Source organism: Sapajus apella, unplaced genomic scaffold, assembly GCF_009761245.1.
Source record: "Sapajus apella isolate SASKATOON/1434 unplaced genomic scaffold, GSC_monkey_1.0 scaffold27, whole genome shotgun sequence".
NCBI classification, from domain to species: domain Eukaryota; kingdom Metazoa; phylum Chordata; class Mammalia; order Primates; family Cebidae; genus Sapajus; species Sapajus apella.
The window spans coordinates 20,275,159-20,294,516 of NW_022436967.1; the positions used below are offsets into that span (position 1 = coordinate 20,275,159).

A 19,358-nucleotide genomic window follows, 5' to 3' on the forward strand; every position below is an offset into this window, starting at 1 on the left:
ACCTAGGCTAGAGTGCAGTGGCATCATGATCTCAGCTCACTGCAACCTCTGCTTCCCGGGTTCAAGCGATTCTCCTACCTCAGCCTCCTGAGTAGCTGGGATCACAGGCACCCACTACTATGTCTGGCTAATTTTTGTATTTTTAGTAGAGACCCGGTATCACCATGTTTTCCAGGCTGGTCTTGAACTCCTGACCTCAGGTGATCTGCCCGCCTCAGCCTCTCAAAGTGCTGGGATTACAGGCTTGAGCCACTATGCCCTGCATCTTTAATTTTTATGAAACAAATACTTCTTTAAATAACTGAGTGAGAAAATGAGCTATTTTGGAGAAATTTGTGGTACATTTTATGAAAAGAACAGTCACCTCTTTCTGGATTGAAAATTTATAGTTCTGATACACTGGATTTTGTTAAAATCAGGTGCACATATATTTGAGCATTCTCTTTTTCAAACACCTTGTAATAACTGCCAAAGACAATGAAATAAACGAATTGGATGTCATTAATATGATTCTTTGCTATCTAAGGAGGATTTGAGTATGGAAAGAACACTTATAATCTGTTATGCATTATTTTCTATTCATATATGTGTACATTTTTATATATGAATATGTGTGTGTATATACGTGTGTGTATAGATATATGTGTATATGCAAATGACTTGGCTAGCCTTTTCCTCCTGAATACTGATTATAACTTAATTTACTAAATTCCCTTCAATAATTTAAATTACCATTACAAATGGAATATAAGTGATTCTTTGGATTATGTGAAATCTGTAAGTAGTTGAAAAACATAAAAAATTCATTATTTATATGTCTGTTTTTAATGTCTTCCTAGAATTATAGCAGTACTCTTTTTGATACCTTTCCATGGTCATGGCAATGCTACCATACTTCAAGTAAAAATATTTCATCTGAGACTGGCTAGGTTACAGAATCTGGCTTATTAACCAGTCAATTTTATGTTCACACCCAGGACCTGGTGACATCTATAAGGTGATTCAAACTGAAGCCATTGGTTATTGGTCATTTGATGGACTCCTTTTATAAATGAACTTCATGTTGCTTTTAAATTTTTTAAATAATTGTATATGACTTTAAATAGAGTTTGCTTTCTTGCAGTCTGGTGCTTTGCCCCAGAATGATGTAAACTTTAAGTTTTGCCTGCTTTAAATATTACATCATTCCTTTTCTTGGCATCATATACGTTGACCCAACTTGGAGCATTATTGGAAACTTATGTTTTTTCTAATATCTTTTAATGTACAGTATCATCTAGGGGACTCATATTCTAAGAGATGAAGGTTAAAGTTTGACAGCATACCTCTGAGATCATTTGGCAAATTAATCATCTGGGTACACATTGTTGAACCTCTTTCTCAATCAAGAAATAACTATGGCTGATTGCCTCATGGGTCCCTTCTACCTGGTTATTATCGGAGACCAATAGTGTTGATTAGGTCTTCCTGTTCTTGGCACAATTCCTACCCTCCTCCTCTTGGATAGAAAAACAGTACATATCTATACTTTATATGCATGTATTTAACCAAAGAAATAAAGTACCACTATGTAAATTCTCCTGTTTTCTCAGATATTTTAAAAATGAGTCATACTTGTTATATTTACCTTTCTTCATATATCACTTTTTCATATATTTTAAATTTAATTCTTCTCTTTTGTATATTATTGACAGAAGCCTGTTACCTTGGGAGGTTTGCCTGTATACCCTTAACCATAGTTTTCCACTTAAGTTGGCGTAGCAAACCCTTTCTGTATGTTATCAAGCTAAGTAAATGTAAATTCCGATCAGAATTCTAGCCTGGGAATGTGCTTTGCTCTTCTGAGTTACATTTTTATATGTGGCTTAGAACAGTGTTGCGGGTGGAAAGTAAGTAATTTAGGCCATTACTGTCTTTGCAGTTCTCTTATTTTGTTTAATGTTCCATATATTTTGTTCCATACATTACACAAAATAGCAGCAGTAGGAGATACAGGTGGCTATCAAGATAAAGTACTGAACAGAGTCAAACCACTCAGCAGCCCATGGACCCCTCAGAGGTGAAGAATGGGAAACCTCATAATGTTTCTTGTCTACTTACAAATTATTGTCATTTAGTCAAATGATAAACTATTTTTGTTACAAGAAAAATTTTAATTTGCAGAGAAAAGGCATTTTGACATAGAGGAGGAAGCATCAGTGGAGTATGCCACTTACCGTCTTACCCCTCCATCAGCAATGTGATAGCTTAATTAATGACCTGTTTCTGCTTCAGAGTCCCTCTCATCTGTTTGTGGCTTGAGATTACTGCACCGTCGGCAGAAGCGGATCATTGGTGGGAAAAATTCTTTAAGGTAAAAGTTTCTTCAAAAGAGAATTTTTATATTATAGAATTATCTTTATACATAGAGTGTTACAAATTGGGGATGCTCTATTATCACATAAGGGACTTGTACTCATTTTATTTTCTAAACTAAATTCGAATTTCACTGATAATTTCAATATCCTTTGACCTATGTTTTCAGACCATGTTCTTACATCACCAGCCTGATTTAAGAGATTAGATGTGTTACTGCAAAGTTATATGTCAGAAACAAAACAGTTTAACAGGAGACCTGGAAATGTGTATGACTACAAAGATTCGTTTAAGTTAGAATGTATTTGTTTCAGACTTAACTCAGTTTAATCTAAATTTTTTGTTTGTAGAATTTACTAATGGAAAACCCATGCTTTATTAAATACATCTTCAGACTGCATAGGTGAGGCACAGCAAAGAGAGAAATTACATTTTAAATAATGAAATATAAAGAAGACAGCTTGTTTTTAAGAGTGTCAGATAGGTGGAATCCATACAAATGCCTATAGGCACATCTTCAAGAGTTGCTGATTCCGGGCCTGCTCAGAGTTGTGGGGTCTCCTTCTCAAAGTAGGAAGGGAGTTGCTTTTGCTTTCCTTTTCCCCCACTTGCAAGACATTAAAGTTACTAAAGCCATTGCTTTAACCAGTGCTTTCCTTTGCTTTTTTGTCTTTTACTGATGTTGATGTGTAGCTCATTTTCTTCTTAGGGGTGGTTGGCCTTGGCAGGTTTCCCTCCGGCTGAAGTCACCCCATAGAGATGGCAGGCTCCTCTGCGGGGCTACGCTCCTGAGTAGCTGCTGGGTCCTTACAGCAGCGCACTGTTTCAAGAGGTATGTGTCCACCTTCCCAGACAACCCAGTGTAGCTTCTACTCATCAGTTATTCCAATCCCCTCATGCTCTACAGCCCTCAAGGTGCCACAGCCAGGCTGAACTTTCTTTGCTTGTGCCAGCAGCCCTGTGGAATGAGGGAGTGGCACAAGGAGCACAGAGAGCCCTTAGAAAGCCACTTGCTACCCTAGTGTTAAAGCAAACTCCAGATTTAGGAAGAACAGAAGAAGAGGGGTGTTTGGAGAGGAGGAAGGCAGCAGTGTCAGTGCTCCCCCCAAGACATATCTGAGGCTGAAATCATATCTTTGTAGAGGTAGAAGAGACTTCGGATTATTTAGCTATAAATGATAAGGAGTAGGGAATGCAGTTGTAGTGTTTTTGATCCTTTGAGTCTTGGTGTTTTGTACCTTTGAGAAAGTTAGATTACCATCAGTTTCATTGTTGGTTTCCTATAGTTTAGTCCTAATGATCTCTTCTTGTCCCAAACATTTTATCAGTCCGTTTTTATCAAGCCTTCTCAGTTCAGAGGAGAGGTCAGGAAGGGAAAATCAGTCCACCAGGGTCACAGAGCTCCTGGCGGGAGATCCTGCAGTAGAACCAGCTCTCCTTTGTCGAGTGCTTCTTTGTGGGCCTTGGTCATTGGCCCTTTCCTAGCATTAATTTTGGTATGTAAATATGTATACAAATGCTTGTGAAAATACTGATAAGTATTAATGCAATGTGTTGAGTACAGACTTTCATTATACTACTTTAATTTTGTGTGTTTGAAAATTGCCACAATGAAGTTTTAAAAAATGTCGAAACATTTTTACAAGCAGAAATTTGTTTTCTGTTTTTTCTTATGTAATATCATATGGTACGTACCTTTGCCTCATTATGTACTTGTAATCCATCATGCAGATTTGTTCCTTCACTTTAACTGCTATGAATTTTACCTGCTGTTGAAAGACTGAACCAGTTTTTTATTCTCCTATTGCTGTGTAGTTAGCTGCTTTCCATTCTTTCATTGGGAGAAAACAATGTTGCGGTAAACAACCTGTTACAAGTCTCACTGGGTGTGTGCACATGGGCATGTTTTTCTGAGTCCTAGGATATGGATTCCCTTTAATTTTTGAAGCATACCAATTTATCCTTTGAAGAAATTGTATCAGTTTATAACCCAGCAATGTTATATTCCTATTTCCTCATGACTCCATCTAACCTTGACACTATCAAAATTTAAAATTTTTTGCCAATCACAGAGTTTGGGGTTTCTTTTTAATTGTATTTCCCTGACTAATATCTTTCTCTTTTGTGAATTATTTGCTCATATACTTTGCCTGTCTATTTGTCGTTGATTTTTAAATTTTTGGATATGTTCTATATGCTAAATTTTTGTTGTTAGGTGTTACAAGTACTTTTTCCTAGTTTGGACCATGTCCTTTTACTTGCTTATGGTCTTTTTCTTTCTTTTTTTCCCGCATTTATTTATTTTATTACATTTTAGGTTTTGGGGTACATGTGAAGAACATGCAAGATTGTTGCATAGGTACACACGTGGCAGTGTGATTTGCTGCCTTCCTCCCCTTCACCTACATCTGGCATCTCTCCCCTTGCTATCTCTCCCCAACTCCCCACCCCCCACCGTCCCTCCCCTATTTCCCCCCAACTGACCCCAGTGTGTAGTGCTCCCCTCCCTGTGTCCATGTGTTCTCATTGTTCAACACCCACCTATGAGTGAGAACATGTGGTGTTTGATCTTCTGCTCTTCTGTCAGTTTGCTGAGAATGATGGTTTCCAGGTTCATCCATGTCCCTACAAAGGACCCAAACTCATCGTTTTTGATGGCTGCATAATATTCCATGGTGTATATGTGCCACATTTTCCCTGTCCAGTCTATCATCGATGGGCATTTGGGTTCGTTCCAGGCCTTTGCTATTGTAAACAGTGCTGCAATGAACATTCGTGTGCACGTGTCCTTAAAACGAGTTATAATCCTTTGGATATATACCTAATAATGGGATTGCTGGGTCAAATGGAATTTCTATTTCTAGGTCCTTGAGGAATCGCCACACTGTCTTCCACAATGGTTGAACTAATTTACACACCCACCAACAGTATAAAAGTGTTCTTATTTCTCCGCATCCTCTCCAGCATCTCTTGTCTCCAGATTTTTTAATGATCGCCATTCTAACTGGCGTGAGATGGTATCTCAATGTAGTTTTGATTTGCATTTCTCTGATGACCAGTGATGATGAGCATTTTTTCATATGTTTGTTGGCCTCATGTATGTCTTCTTTTGTGAAGTATCTGTTCATATCCTTTGCCCACTTTTGAATGGGCTTGTTTGTTTTTTTCTTGTAAATCTGTTTTAGTTCTTTGTAAATTCTGGATATCAGCTCTTTGTCAGATGGGTAGACTGCAAAAATTTTTCCCATTCTGTTGGTTGCCAATTCACTCTAATGACCGTTTCTTTTGCTGTGCAGAAGCTGTGGAGTTTGATTAGGTCCCATTCGTCTATTTTGGCTTTTGCTGTCAGTGCTTTTGGTGTTTTGGTCATGAAGTCCTTGCCTACACCTATGTCCTGAATGGTTTTGCCTAGATTTTCTTCTAGGGTTTTTATGGTGTTAGGTCTTATGTTTAAGTCTTTAATCCATCTGGAGTTAATTTTAGTGTAAGGTGTCAGGAAGGGGTCCAGTTTCTGCTTTCTGCACGTGGCTAGCCAGTTTTCCCAACACCGTTTATTAAACAGGGAATCCTTTCCCCATTGCTTGTTTTAGTCTGGTTTGTCAAAGATCAGATGGTTGTAGATACGTTGTGTTGCCTCCGAGACCTCTGTTCTGTTCCATTGGTCTATATCTCTGTTTTGGTACCAGTAGCATGCTGTTTTGATTACTGTAGCCTTGTAGTATAGTTTGAAGTCCGGTAGTGTGATGCCTCCCGCTTTGTTCTTTTTGCTTAGAATTGACTTGGCTATGCAGGCTCTCTTTTGGTTCCATATGAAGTTTAAGATGGTTTTTTCCAGTTCTGTGAAGAAGGTCATTGGTAGCTTGATGGGGATAGCGTTGAATCTGTAAATTACTTTGGGCAGTATGGCCATTTTCACGATATTGATTCTTCCTAACCATGAACATGGAATGTTTCTCCATCTGTTTGTGTCCTCTCTTATTTCGTTGAGCAGTGACTTGTAGTTCTCCTTGAAGAGGTCCTTTACGTTCCTTGTTAGTTGTATTCCTAGGTATTTTATTCTCTTTGTAGCAATTATGAATGGCAGTTCGTTCTTGATTTGGCTCTAAGTCTGTTATTGATGTATAGGAATGCATGTGATTTTTGCACATTGATTTTGTATCCTGAGACTTTGCTGAAGTTGCTTATAAGTTTCAGGAGATTTTGGGCTGAGACGATGGGGTCTTCTAGATATACAATCATGTCATCTGCAAATAGAGAAAATTTGACTTCCTCCTTTCCTATTTGAATGCCCTTTATTTCTTTTTCTTGCCTTATTGCTCTGGGTAGAACTTCTAGTACTATATTGGATAGGAGTGGTGAGAGGGCATCCTTGTCTGGTGCCACATTTCAAGGGAAATGCTTCCACTTTTTGCCCATTCAGTATGATATTGGCTGTTGGTTTGTCGTAAATAGCTTTTATTATTTTGAGATACGTTCCGTCAATACTTAGCTTATTGAGGGTTTTTAGCATAAAGGGCTGTTGAATTTTGTCAAAGGCCTTCTTTGCATCAATTGAGATAATCATGTGGTTTTTGTTTTGGTTCTGTTTATGTGGTGAATTACGTTTATAGACTTGCGTATGTTGAACCAGCCTTGCATCCCCGGGATGAAGCCTACTTGATCATGGTGGATAAGCTTTTTGATGTGCTGTTGCAATCGGCTTGTCAGTATTTTATTGAAGATTTTTGCATCTATGTTCATTATGGATATTGGCCTGAAGTTTTCTTTTCTTGTTGAGTCTCTGCCGGGTTTTGGAATCAGGATGATGATGTTCTCATAAAATGATTTGGGAAGAATTCCTTCTTTTTGGATTATTTGGAATACTTTCAGAAGGAATGGTACCAGCTCTTCTTTGTATGTCTGGTAGAATTTGGCTGTGAACCCGTCTGGACCTGGGCTTTTTTTGGGTGGTAAGCTCTTAATTGCTGCCTCAACGTCAGACTTTCTTATGGGTCTGTTCAGGGTTTCGGCTTCTTCCTGGTTTGGGCTTGGGAGGAGGGAAGTTTCCAGGAATTTATCCATTTCTTCCAGGTTTACTAGTTTATGTGCATAGAGTTGTTTGTAATAATCTCTGATGATGGTTTGAATTTCTGTGAAATTTGTGGTGATATCCCCTTTATCGTTTTTTATTGCATCAATTTGGTTATTCTCTCTTTTCTTTTTTATTAATCTGGCTAGTGGTCTGTCTATTTTGTTAATCTTTTCAAAAAACCAGCTCCTGGATTTATTGAAGGGGTTTTGTGTCTCTATCTCCTTCAGTTCTGCTCTGATCTTAGCTATTTCTTGTCTTCTGCTAGACTTTGAGTTTTTTTGATCTGCTCCTCTAGCTCTTTCAGTTTTGACGATAGGGTGTCAATTTTTGATCTCTCCTTGCTTCTCATGTGGGCACTTATTGGTATATATTTTCCTCTAGAGACTGCTTTAAATGTGTCCCAGAGATTCTGGTATGTTGTGTCTTCATTCTCGTTGGTTTCGAAGAACATCTTCATTTCTGTCTTCATTTCATTGTTTATCCAGTCAACATTCAAGAGCAAGTTGTTCAGTTTCCATGAAGCTGTGCGGTTCTGGGTTAGTTTTTGAATTCTGAGTTCTAACTTGATTGCACTGTGGTCTGAGAGACTGTTTGTTACGATTTCCGTTCTTTTGCATTTGCTGAGGAGTGATTTACTCCCAATTATGTGGTCAATTTTAGAGTAGGTGTGATGTGGTGCTGAGAAGAATGTATATTCTGTGGATTTGGGGTGGAGAGTTCTGTAAATGTCTATTAAGTTTGCTTGGTCCAGGTCTGAGTTCAAGTCCTGGATATCCTTGTTAATTTTTTGTCTGTTTGATCTGTCTAATATTGACAATGGGGTGTTAAAGTCTCCCACTATAATTGTGTGGGAGTCTAAGTCTCTTTGTAAGTCATTAAGAACTTGCCTTATGTATCTGGGTGCTCCTGTATTGGGTGCGTATATATTTAGGATCGTTAGCTCTTCTTGTTGCATTGATCCTTTTACCATTATGTAATGTCCTCCTTTTCTCTTTTGATCTTTGTTGCTTTAAAGTCTAATTTATCAGAGATGAGAATTGCAACTCCTGCTTTTTTTTTTTTTTGCTCTCCATTTGCTTGGTAAATCTTCCTCCATCCCTTTATTTTGAGCCTTTGTGTATCCTTGCATGTGGGGTGGGTTTCCTGGATACAGCACACCAATGGGTTTTGTCTTTTTATCCAATTTTCCAGTCTGTGTCTTTTGATTGGGGCATTTAGTCCATTTACATTTAGGGTTAATATTGTTATGTGTGAATTTGATACTACCATTTTGGTGCTAGCTGGCTGTTTTGCCCATTAGTTGATGCAGATTCTTCATTGTGTTGATTCTCTTTACCATTTGGCATGTTTTTGGAGTGGCTGGTACTGGTTGTTCCTTTATATGTGTAGAGCCTCTTTCAGGAGCTCTTATAAAGCTGGCCTGGTAGTGACGAAATCTCTGAGTACTTGCATGTTCAGAAACGATTTTATTTTTCCTTCATTTATGAAGCTTAGTCTGGCTGGATAGGAGATTCTGGGTTGAAAGTCCTTCTCTTTAAGGATGTTGAATATTGGCCCCCACTCTCTTCTGGCTTGTAGAGTTTCTGCTGAGAGATCTGCTGCGAGTCTGATGGGCTTCCCTTTGTGGGTAACCCGACCTTTCTCTCCGGCTGCCCTTAGTATTTTCTCCTTCATTTCAACCCTGGTGAATCTGATGATTATGTGCCTTGGGGTTGCTCTTCTTGACGAATATCTTTGTGGTGTTCTCTGTATTTCCTGGACTTGAATATTTGCTTGCCTTGGTAGGTTGGGGAAGTTTTCCTGGATAATATCCTGAAGAGTATTTTCCAGCTTGGATTCATTCTCTTCGTCGCATTCAGGTACACCTATCAAACGTAGATTAGGTCTTTTCACATAGTCCCACATTTCTTGGAGACTTTGTTCATTCCTTTTTACCCTTTTTTCTCTATTCTTGCCTTCCCGTTTTATTTCATTGAGTTCATCTTCGACCTCTGTTATCCTTTCCTCTGCTTGGTCAATTCGGCTGTTGATACTTATGCATGCTTTGCGAAGTGCTCATGTTGTGTTTTTCAGCTCCATCAATTCACTTATATTCCTTTCTATTTTGTCCATTCTCATTAGCATTTCGTCAAATCTTTTTTCAAGGTTCTTAGTTTCTTTGCATTGGGTTAGAACATGTTATTTTAGTTCACAGAAGTTTCTTACTACCCACCTTCTGAAGTCTGATTCTGTCATTTCATCACACTCGTTCTCCATCCAACCTTGTTCCCTTGCTGGTGAGGAGTTGTGATCCCTTGTAGGAGGAGAGGTGTTCTGGTTTCGGGTGTTTTCATCCTTTATGCACTGGTTTCTTCCCACCTTTATGGATTTATCCACCTGTCTTTGTAGTTGCTGGCTTTTAGATTGGGTCTCTGAGTGGACGTTCTGTTTGCTGATGATGAGGTTATTTCTGTTTCTTGGTTTTCCTTCTGACAGTCTGGCCCCTCTGCTGTAGGTTTGCTGTGGTCCACTCCAGGCCCTGCTTACCTGGGGATCACCTGCAGCAGCCTCTGCGCTTTCACTGGGAGCTGCAATCCCGAGCTCTTCCTAAAGGGCCATCTTGGATCCCCCATCCGTTTATGGTCTTTTTCTTACAAAAATATCTCAATATATTTAAAAGTGTCATAATTTTCTTAAAAGTTTTACAAAAGCTTTGTATTTCTTATTTTAAAAATCTTTGCTTTGCCCCATTTGGTGAAGAGATTCTGTTAGGTTTTTCCTAAAAACCTTTATAGTTTTTCTTTTAATATTTAGAATTTTAATTTTTCCAGTTTATTTTTGTTTATAGTATATGGTATGAAGAAAGGACCTAATCTTATACTTTTCTTTATAGATAGTTTTCTTAGCATTTTAAATTAAATATTCTAGTCTTTACCCACTGATTATGCTAAGTCTGTCATATGCCATATTCTCCTATATCCTTCTAGGATCTCTATTTTATTCCATTTTTGTACTTCAGTAAATATTTGTGCAGTAATCTTCCACATTCAAGGTGCCGCAGAGAATATAAACCTGTATTTTATTGATTGATTAATTGATTGATTGATTGATTGATTGAGACAGAGTCCCACTCTGTTGCCCAGGCTGGAGTGCATGGTGCTATCTTGGCTCACTGCATCCTCCTCCCCTGCCAGGTTAAAGCAGTTCTCCCACCTCAGCCTCCTGAGTAGCTGGGATTACAGCTGTGCATCACCATGCCTGGCTACTTTTTGTATTTTTAGTAGAGATGGAGTTTCACCATGTTGCCCAGGCTGGACTTAAACTCCTGACCTCAAGTGATTCACCCACCTTGCCCTCCCAAAGTGCTGGGATTACAGGGGTGAGCCACCACATGTGGCCACCATAATATTATGGCCACCATAATAGTGGCCATTTTGGGATATAATTGAGCTTCAGAGTCCACCTATTTCTAGTGAGTTTAACACATTCCTGTGTTACCTGAGTGGCACAAACAATTGACTGGTCCTCTACATTCCCTCCCCTCACCCGGCAAAATATATTGATAGGCTGATTCTAACAAGCAATATGGAATAAGGATGAAATAAAATGCTGCCTTTAGTTCCAGGAAATTTGGCTGAAATACAGCACAAATGAAGAAGACTTGCTGGTTTTAGTGTCCTGCAGCTTTAATAAGACTCAGTAATACGATGTGGTTGCCCATGAAATTAATGCAGTCTTGGTAGCACTGATGAACAGTGTTCAGCCATAGCAATGAAGAACCTTGGTATTCTGTCTTCCTGTTCTCAAGCAACTGCCAGGGAGAAAAGTGCTGTCTCCATCAAACAGAGAGAACTGTGCTTAGTTCTGTGTGCTCCACGATGAGAAAAGGACATGATGCACTAAGAAGGGCAAGCAGAAAGGAAAGATTGTTTGGGACTGGATTAGGTTTGCTGACTTTTGCTTTAGATAACACAGATGTTGGCCAGGAGCTGTGGCTCACGCATGTAATCCTAGCACTTTGGTGGGTGGATCACCTGAGGTCAGGAGTTTAAGTTCAAGATAACACAGATGTTAAAGGGAGATAAGATAATTTTTGTTTTAACACAAAAGAGTTTTCTGTTGTTTATTTTTTATTTCATTGACACTACGACAGTTCAAAGATGGAATTGTCTATATGTGGGAGGAAAGGTGACTTCCGTTATGGAGTCTGTTTAAGTAGAGAGAGGTTAGGTTTGTGTGTAGGTAGAGGCTGCTGGTAGATAAGATGTAATGTTCAGAGTATTGTGGTGAGGATGCTAATGCTATGTTTGAAGGATGGCAGTTATTACCTAGAATACAGGAATCTGGGATTTGTTAGTGAACAAAGAGAGAATGGCCTGGATGCTAGGGTTATGGATTTCTCTTTCATTTACTAGGCAGCGGGAAACCACTTAAGTTTCGAGCCTTGAGAGATGATCAAGGAAGAGTTTTAGGAGATGAGTCATTTGGAGATGTATGGCATATATCTGAGAGGGTAAGGCAAAGTTATTAATCTGGGGGACATCTGTGAATGGGCCTGACATGATATTAAAAATCTTTGTATATGTTTGTACTTACATGTCTTTTTCTGGCAAATTGATCTGTGTTACCAAATGATTTCGGTAGGAACTGGAGGGACTGTGAGGAAGGGACCTAATTTTATACTTTTATACTGGAGGGAGACCAGTTATAAGGTTATTGTAATAGACATAAGTGAAAAGGAAAGGAGGGAGTGAAGGTAGAGAGGCTGTGATAGAAATCAGTAGGGCTTGGTACAATGCAACAGGAGACTTGGATCTGGCCACCAAGATGAGGGTTACAGTTCTAGCTCTTCCGATTGTTCATTGTTTAACTTTGCAGAAATTATCCTCTTGGAGTTACTTCATTTGATATGTGTAAAATGAAGATAATAATGTTCCACAGTGAGAAACAAATGATCTGCAAAGTATGTGAAAGTATTTTATAAACTGTAAAGCTCAAAACAAAGATTGGCTATTTTTATGTTGGAGTTTAAAGGCAGAAATCGAAGACTGTATTAGTGAAAGTAGGGGACTGAGGATGATTTTATTTCACTTACTAATGGAGAAGAATAAGGTAGAAAACTGCAAAGAACTTGAAGAAGTCTGTTTTGGGGCTTTGAATTTAAATAAAAACAATCTATTATCTTCCTCTTATCCAAGACTTCTTGTCTTTCAAATTTTAGCTAAAAGTTATAGTCACAGAAATTCAAGACTTAAAGTATTTAAAGTAGGGAGATTGCTCAAAAAAGTTGCACTTGACATTAAAAACTTTAACTTTTGTGTTCCCTGGAAGGGTTTTTTTTTTTTTTTTTCTTTTGGTACATGTTGGATTTATTTATTTACATGTCGTTATTTCTTCTTTGGCCTGCTCTTTCCAGAGTATTGCTTAGAGTCAGTAATTGTCTCATTTGTGTTTATACACTAAATGTCTACTGTATGACTTGGCACACAGTAGATAAATGATTGTTGAATGATGAAAATGGCTGTTCAGTTGCCAGATAGTGAAGATATTTAAGAATGTTGGACTATTTAGAGGTTGGTGGTATTTTTTAAACTAGACCAACAGATAATTCCTTCCATATGTCATTTGGAATTTTTTCTCATTATCTGCACAGTTTAAGATAAAAATGGTTGAGTAAAGAGCAGAGGAACAGATGATGACACATAGCATTTTGATATGCTTTGGCTATAATACAAGATTCTCTTAATGTGAGTAGGGAAAAAACTGCTTTGCAAATGTGTTATATATCCTTCTGACTTGGTCTTTAACCTTTGCCAGATTTCATAGACTTCCTGTTTGAAGTGCCTAAGGAGGCAACAGCTCATATCTTTATTGCACTAAATTTATTAAAAGGCATACAGCCTGTTACTAGTGATTAGAACAAGCTCCAAATTTTGTTTTAGTAGGTTTAGGGACTTTTGCTTAAAACAAATCCCTCTTTCATTATCAGAAACACTGAGATTTGCAAAATAGAGACTGTAGTATAGAAGCAATGTAGTTGGGCTCTGAGAGGTTCCTGTCCTTTTAGATGGCAGGTGAAAGATACTTAGTTTAATATAAGGCCTATAAGTAGGGGAACTGGATTTCATATTTTGAAATTAGCTTCCCCTCATCCCCTTTTGACATTTCCACTGCTTTATCAACTACTGGTCTTCTATATCTATAAAGGTTTTTTGTTCATCAAAGCTTCCTTGGTACCTAATTCTTGCAGTGACATAGGCCAGTGTTCTTGAGCAGCCATTTCTAGACAATAAGGCATAGATTGTTATTACCATTTGTGTTATTAAACAGGATGAGAATTTTATGTTGATTTGTTTGCCTTCATAGCATCGTCACTCTTTTACATAATCCTTATATCAGAATAATCTAGGAATGGTGGCCTGACAAGGATGAGATCAAAATGCCATAATTCTACTATGCCATATTAATGCTATAATGCCACTGGCCTCAGTTACACTCATTTCATATAGAGTGGTCTCTTTAAGGGTATTTTATGTGAACACTGGCAAAGTTTTCATAACTCAACTCTTATTCCCTCATAGCTTTTGCACATTTCCATGCCAGTGTAACAAGAGCACCTGAAGTAGTTGGTAAATCACTTTTTAATGACTATCTCATTTTTTCACAATATTAATGCAATACACATGGTATGCTGTATCCTGTTGGCAGTTTCAAGTGGAAACTTTGATAAATTCTTTTCTAGCTGGCTTGTGAATCTTACGTAATAAAAATTGCTAACTTTTGTTGTTTTCTATTCTAGAATGTAACTACAAGTACCATGAAATGACCTTGTGTCTATTGCGGTGCAGCAATATAATTGAGACAAAAGTTCCTGAATATTAAACAATTTCTTTTAATTGCTTATTCTAATAACAAACATGATTTTCCAGGAATGAATGTACCTGAAACAAGGGCTTTCTTTTTTCTGTAATTTTACCCCAGAGTGGATTTGTTCAATAACATAACTTTACCTGACGTTATTTCATTGACCTTTTGCCTAGAAATGCAATAGCAGCTGGAAGTGGTTAGAAATTATTGCTCTGAAAATCAGAAGTGACTAGATATTTCTAATTAGAAAGATGAGCCACAGAGGTAATGGGACTTACTTTTTAAGAACACAGTGTGTCAGGTGCCTAATAGATGTATCATCGTGATATAGTATGTGGTAGAGCAGAGTTCTTAGGAACATAGCCTTTGGTAATACACATATCACCAATCATGCTAAAACAATTTCTGTAGCACACACAGTATTTATATATGTGTAAGGGCTAATGCAAGATGCTACTGAGGTTTACTTCTCTGTAAGCAATTGGAACCATTTGCACAAACGACTTTAGTCAACTACTTTTTGAGTTTTATCCAGACAGAGAAAAACAGATTTTAGTAGTAGCAGATGTGCATGGCCTGATGTAAAATATTGTTTTCCTGTAGAGATGAATCCATGTAGAGGACAAACACAAAGAATATGACCCTGCAACCTGAATTAATTCTACTTTTAATTCTAGTAATTTGTTGTTGTTGTTGTTGTTTACTTTAATCTCAGAGTCTCAGAGAAACTTGGACATTGGCTTTTAATAAACTGCTATCTCAGATCCTTTCTTGCTCAAGTTTGTCTGGGAATTTCATCCAGTTTTTATGTGAGGGGGAGTTGAAGGCATTTCAGCAAAGCAAACAGCTGAATGATGTGTCAGTTAAAACTTGAAATGTTTGTTTTAGAAGCATTTTTGGATATAATAAAGTCTATCAAAATAACAAAAGTTCAACTAGAAAGACCTTAAAATACATTGCAAAAGAGGATTGCTTTATATATTGTCTTGAGAAGCCAAGAACCATTACAGATGCTTCTGAAGTCCACACACATATTGAGTACTTCAGCCAAAGTATTATCCCTAAAGCAGAGAATCATCATCACTAGGAGAGGTGACACTAGAAGACAAAAATTTGGTTGGAAAACTATTCCAATCTTGAGTCAGATGCTCTTCAAATTCTAAGCACAAAATCTTTTCTAAGAATAATTGGAGTTAAAGGAGTGTGGGATTCCATTCTTAGGTTTCGCTGGTACATTTCCCTAAATCAGGACAACTTTAAAAGTATAGGTTCTGGTGGGTGCAGTACCTATAATCTAAGAACTTCGAGAGGGCATGGCAGGCTTATCGCTTGAGCCCAGGAATTTGAGACCAACTTAGGCAACATAGTGAGACCCTATCTATATAAAAAATAATTTTCGAAAATTAGTGAGCATGGTGGCATGCGTGTGTGGTCCTGGCTGCTTCAGAGGCTGAGGCAGGAGGATGGCTTAAGCCTAGGAGATCAAGGCTTGCAGTGAGCCGTGATCGCACCACTGCACTCCAGCCTGGGCAAGAGTGAACCCTTGTCTCAAAAAGGAAAAAAAAAAAATGTGTGTGTGTGTGTGTGTGTGTGTGTGTGTGTGTGTGTGTGTGTGTGTGTGTGTATTCCATATATACATATGAACTAACAAAGAACTTCATTTTGACAAGAATGGTGCTGTTTGCCTTCTTATTAGGTAAATATTTTTATCTCAGTTTAATATTAACTGCTGATTGGTGAGCATACTAATTACCTGCCAAAATCTAATTGATCCAAGAACACAGTATATATATGGAACATGTATGCTTTTTGCATTTTGCTATTTATCAGTAATCTCTTAGGATGCTTACTTCACCCAGTGAAATTCTGGGCATGCAGGGTCAGGAGTTAGGCCCGCACTTTTGAATCTTTGGTTCAGTAGTTCCCAAGTCAGACTGTGAATATCAACCACCTGTGATCTTACACCAGCTGTATTAATTTATATTCTGAGATATTGTATGGCTTAGACATTTATATTTTTAAAAGTGGTATAAGTGATTCTGATGCATAGCCAACATTAATAAGGACATTGGATTTTCATGGGGATTTTTATATGACATACAAAGTTTTGTGATAGTTTTGATATAATATGGTAATTAGTAAGATCTCTTTTAAATTTCCGAAAGTTAGGGATGAGAGTATAAGTATGTATGTGGACATGAATGTCTTTCAAAATAACTCATTCAGTATAAATTGATTAAGGGCCTTCTCTGCCAAGCACTTTGCTGGGTGCTAAGGATACAACAGTGATCATGACATGGTCCTTGCATTTGAGGAGCCTTTAATTAAGTCCTAGAAACTGTTACATATGCATTGAGAGTGTTCAAAAGGATTGGCTAGTTTATAGGAGAGCAGACGATTAGGAGGAGCCTCCTAGGAGAACTCTGACTTGATCAGGACAAAATCATTTTTTGCCCTATTAGGATAGAGGGGACAAGGGAAACAACATTGCACATGGTTTGAATAATGACACAGGTTTGTAGACAACTCTTCAAATGGTTTAAATGACAGGAGCACACAGGCCAGGCTGGTATCAGAGAGGGGAACAAGGGCCGGCACTTAGATGCATTTGTATATCATTTAAGGAATTTGAATTTATTACATGGATTGGGGATCCCTTGAAGAGTACTCAGGAGTTATATTATCAGGCAGAAAAAACATCACTCTGGCAGCAGCATGAGGGATGGGTTGAAAAAGTTAAAACTTGAAGTAGCAAGGCCATTCAGGCAACTATTGCAATAGTCTTGGCATGAAATGATACATTGAGGCAAGATTGCCCAGGGCTTTAACATTGAGATTATTTAAAAAATAAATTGCCTTGTGGTAGTGATGTCCTGTTTCTTTGTTTACTGGTTGAAGACTCAATTTTTATAGATAATGCAGAATAGATTTATAAGCCAGTTTAGCTGCAAAGATTATTTTGGCCAAGGGTCACAGCTTTCTTACAGAATGTAAAATATTGTTGCAATGAGACTTTTTTAAAAAGTTGAATGGTAACATTATTATCATAAAGGATATAAAAGGCTGACATTTGAAGGCAGTGTCTCATTAACTCAAACTTAAAAATTACAAGCAACTTAAGAGACTGCATTAAACTCAGCTGCCTAGTTCATACAATTACTCTTGACCAGTGCTGTGTAGCAGAAATATAATGTAAGCTACAAATAACAAGGGATATATGTAACTTTGAATTCTTTTAGTAGCCACATTAAAAGATTAAAAACGTGGCTGGGCATGGTGGCTCATGCCTGTAATTCTAGCACTTTAGGAGGCTGAGGTAGGAGGGTTGCTTGAGCCTAGGAGTTCGAGACCCACCTGGGGAACATAGTAAGATCCCGTCTCTACAAAAAATTGAAAGATTAGCCAGGTGTGGTGGTGTGTGTTTGTGGTCCCAGCCACTTAGGAGGCTGAGGTGGGAGGATCACTTGAGCCTAGGAGGTCGAGGCTGCAGTGAGCAGTGAGCAATGACTGCCACTGCAGTCAGCCTGAGTGACAGTATGAGATCTTGTCTCAAAAAAACAAAAATGAAAAAAAAAAAAAAGAAAAAGAAAAAGATACCTCAAACAGGTCAAACTGCCTATTAATTGTTATAGTTTCAGTATGCGAAATAATCCTAAATTTTACTTAAATTTTGAAGTAGAAGCGGTAAGAGCACATATTTTAGGCACAATATATTAAAAAGCCTCTGAACTTTAAAGGTATGTGATGATTTAAGATTGAGAGTCTCAAGAAATCATAGATTATTAGTATTAAAGATCAATAGTATGTTCATTGCAGCACTGTTTACAATAGCAAAGACCTGGAACCAACCCAAATGCCCATCGACGATAGACTGGATAGGGAAAATGTGGCACATATACACCATGGAATATTATGCAGCCATCAGAAACGATGAGTTTGGGTCCTTTGTAGGGACATGGATGAACCTGGAAACCATCATTCTCAGCAAACTGACAGAAGAGCAGAAGATCAAACACCGCATGCTCTCACTCATAGGCGGGTGTTGAACAATGAGAACACATGGACACAGGGAGGGGAGCACTACACACTGGGGTCAGTTGGGGGGAAATAGGGGAGGGAGGGTGGGGGGTGGGAAGCTGGGGAGAGATAGCAAGGGGAGAAATGCCAGATGTAGGTGATGGGGAGGAAGGCAGCAAATCACACTGCCACGTGTGTTCCTATGCAACAATTTTGCATGTTCTTCACATGTACCCCAAAATGTAAAATGCAATAAAATAAATAAATGGGAAAAAAAAAAAAAGAAAAAAAAAAAAAAAAGATCAATAGTAGGTGGCTGTATAAGCCAAATCATCTTTGTTGAACTGTTTTGTTTTTGAGTGCTAACAGCTAATTATATATACAAGATGGTCACAGCACTACTTAAGGGTATTAGAATATTCAGGCATCTCATAACCTTCAGTACTTTTATAGAAGAGGGAAGTTTTATTTTAAATAGACACTAGAAAATGCCAAGCTTTTGAATACCAACTCTTCTAAGCTCACATTCAATTACAGGTCTTGTAAACAATGAATGAGTCAAGTTCCGGTAAAAAAAATTAAAGTGATAGTTGTCATATGTGTGCTTTCCCTGTTTAACAGATGCCCATACAAAATAGGTAGAGTTGATGAAACCAGGGCTGGAGTTTTGGCAGGTAAAAGACAAGTAAGGGTAGAGTTTTGCAAGAGTGATTATTGTTAATGGGCAGATGGTAGAATCCAAGCCAGATAATAAGGGAAGTCATAAAAGACTGAAATGAAGAAATAGTGGGGCCAAAGGATAGAAGTCCAATGGGTTTGAAGGATTTTAGAGCTGTAAAAATAGAAGGCAGAAATACAATATGCTTGAAAACAAGATTTCAGAGGTATGTGGTTATCTGACGAATACAATGTGTAGGTCTTATGTTGTAAGTGGGTTGCTGAGATGAGGTGGAGATGACATACATTGCAGATAGTAAGTCAGGGACCTACAAAAGTTATTGGAAATTAAGTCTTAAGAATGTTCTAAGTATTGGAAGGCAGTGAGCATGGTGCTGTAGTCCACAGTGAG

General features: G+C 38.0%; 1 protein-coding gene and 1 long non-coding RNA gene across 3 annotated transcripts in view; both read left to right on the plus strand.

The window, feature by feature from the left end:
- Positions 1-19,358, plus strand: part of PRSS12 (serine protease 12) — a 78,155-nt gene that overhangs the window by 54,841 nt on the left and 3,956 nt on the right. The window contains exons 10-11 of one of the 2 annotated variants that reach the window (XM_032292460.1): positions 2,275-2,353; positions 3,065-3,187. In XM_032292460.1, the coding sequence (XP_032148351.1) occupies positions 2,275-2,353; positions 3,065-3,187 (202 nt within the window). The remainder of the gene's footprint in view (positions 1-2,274; positions 2,354-3,064; positions 3,188-19,358) is intronic. The other variant, XM_032292461.1, reaches the window with a different exon arrangement.
- Positions 17,827-18,859, plus strand: LOC116560901. Its single transcript, XR_004273196.1, has 2 exons — positions 17,827-18,077; positions 18,602-18,859. It is a non-coding gene; the product is annotated as an uncharacterized LOC116560901 (long non-coding RNA).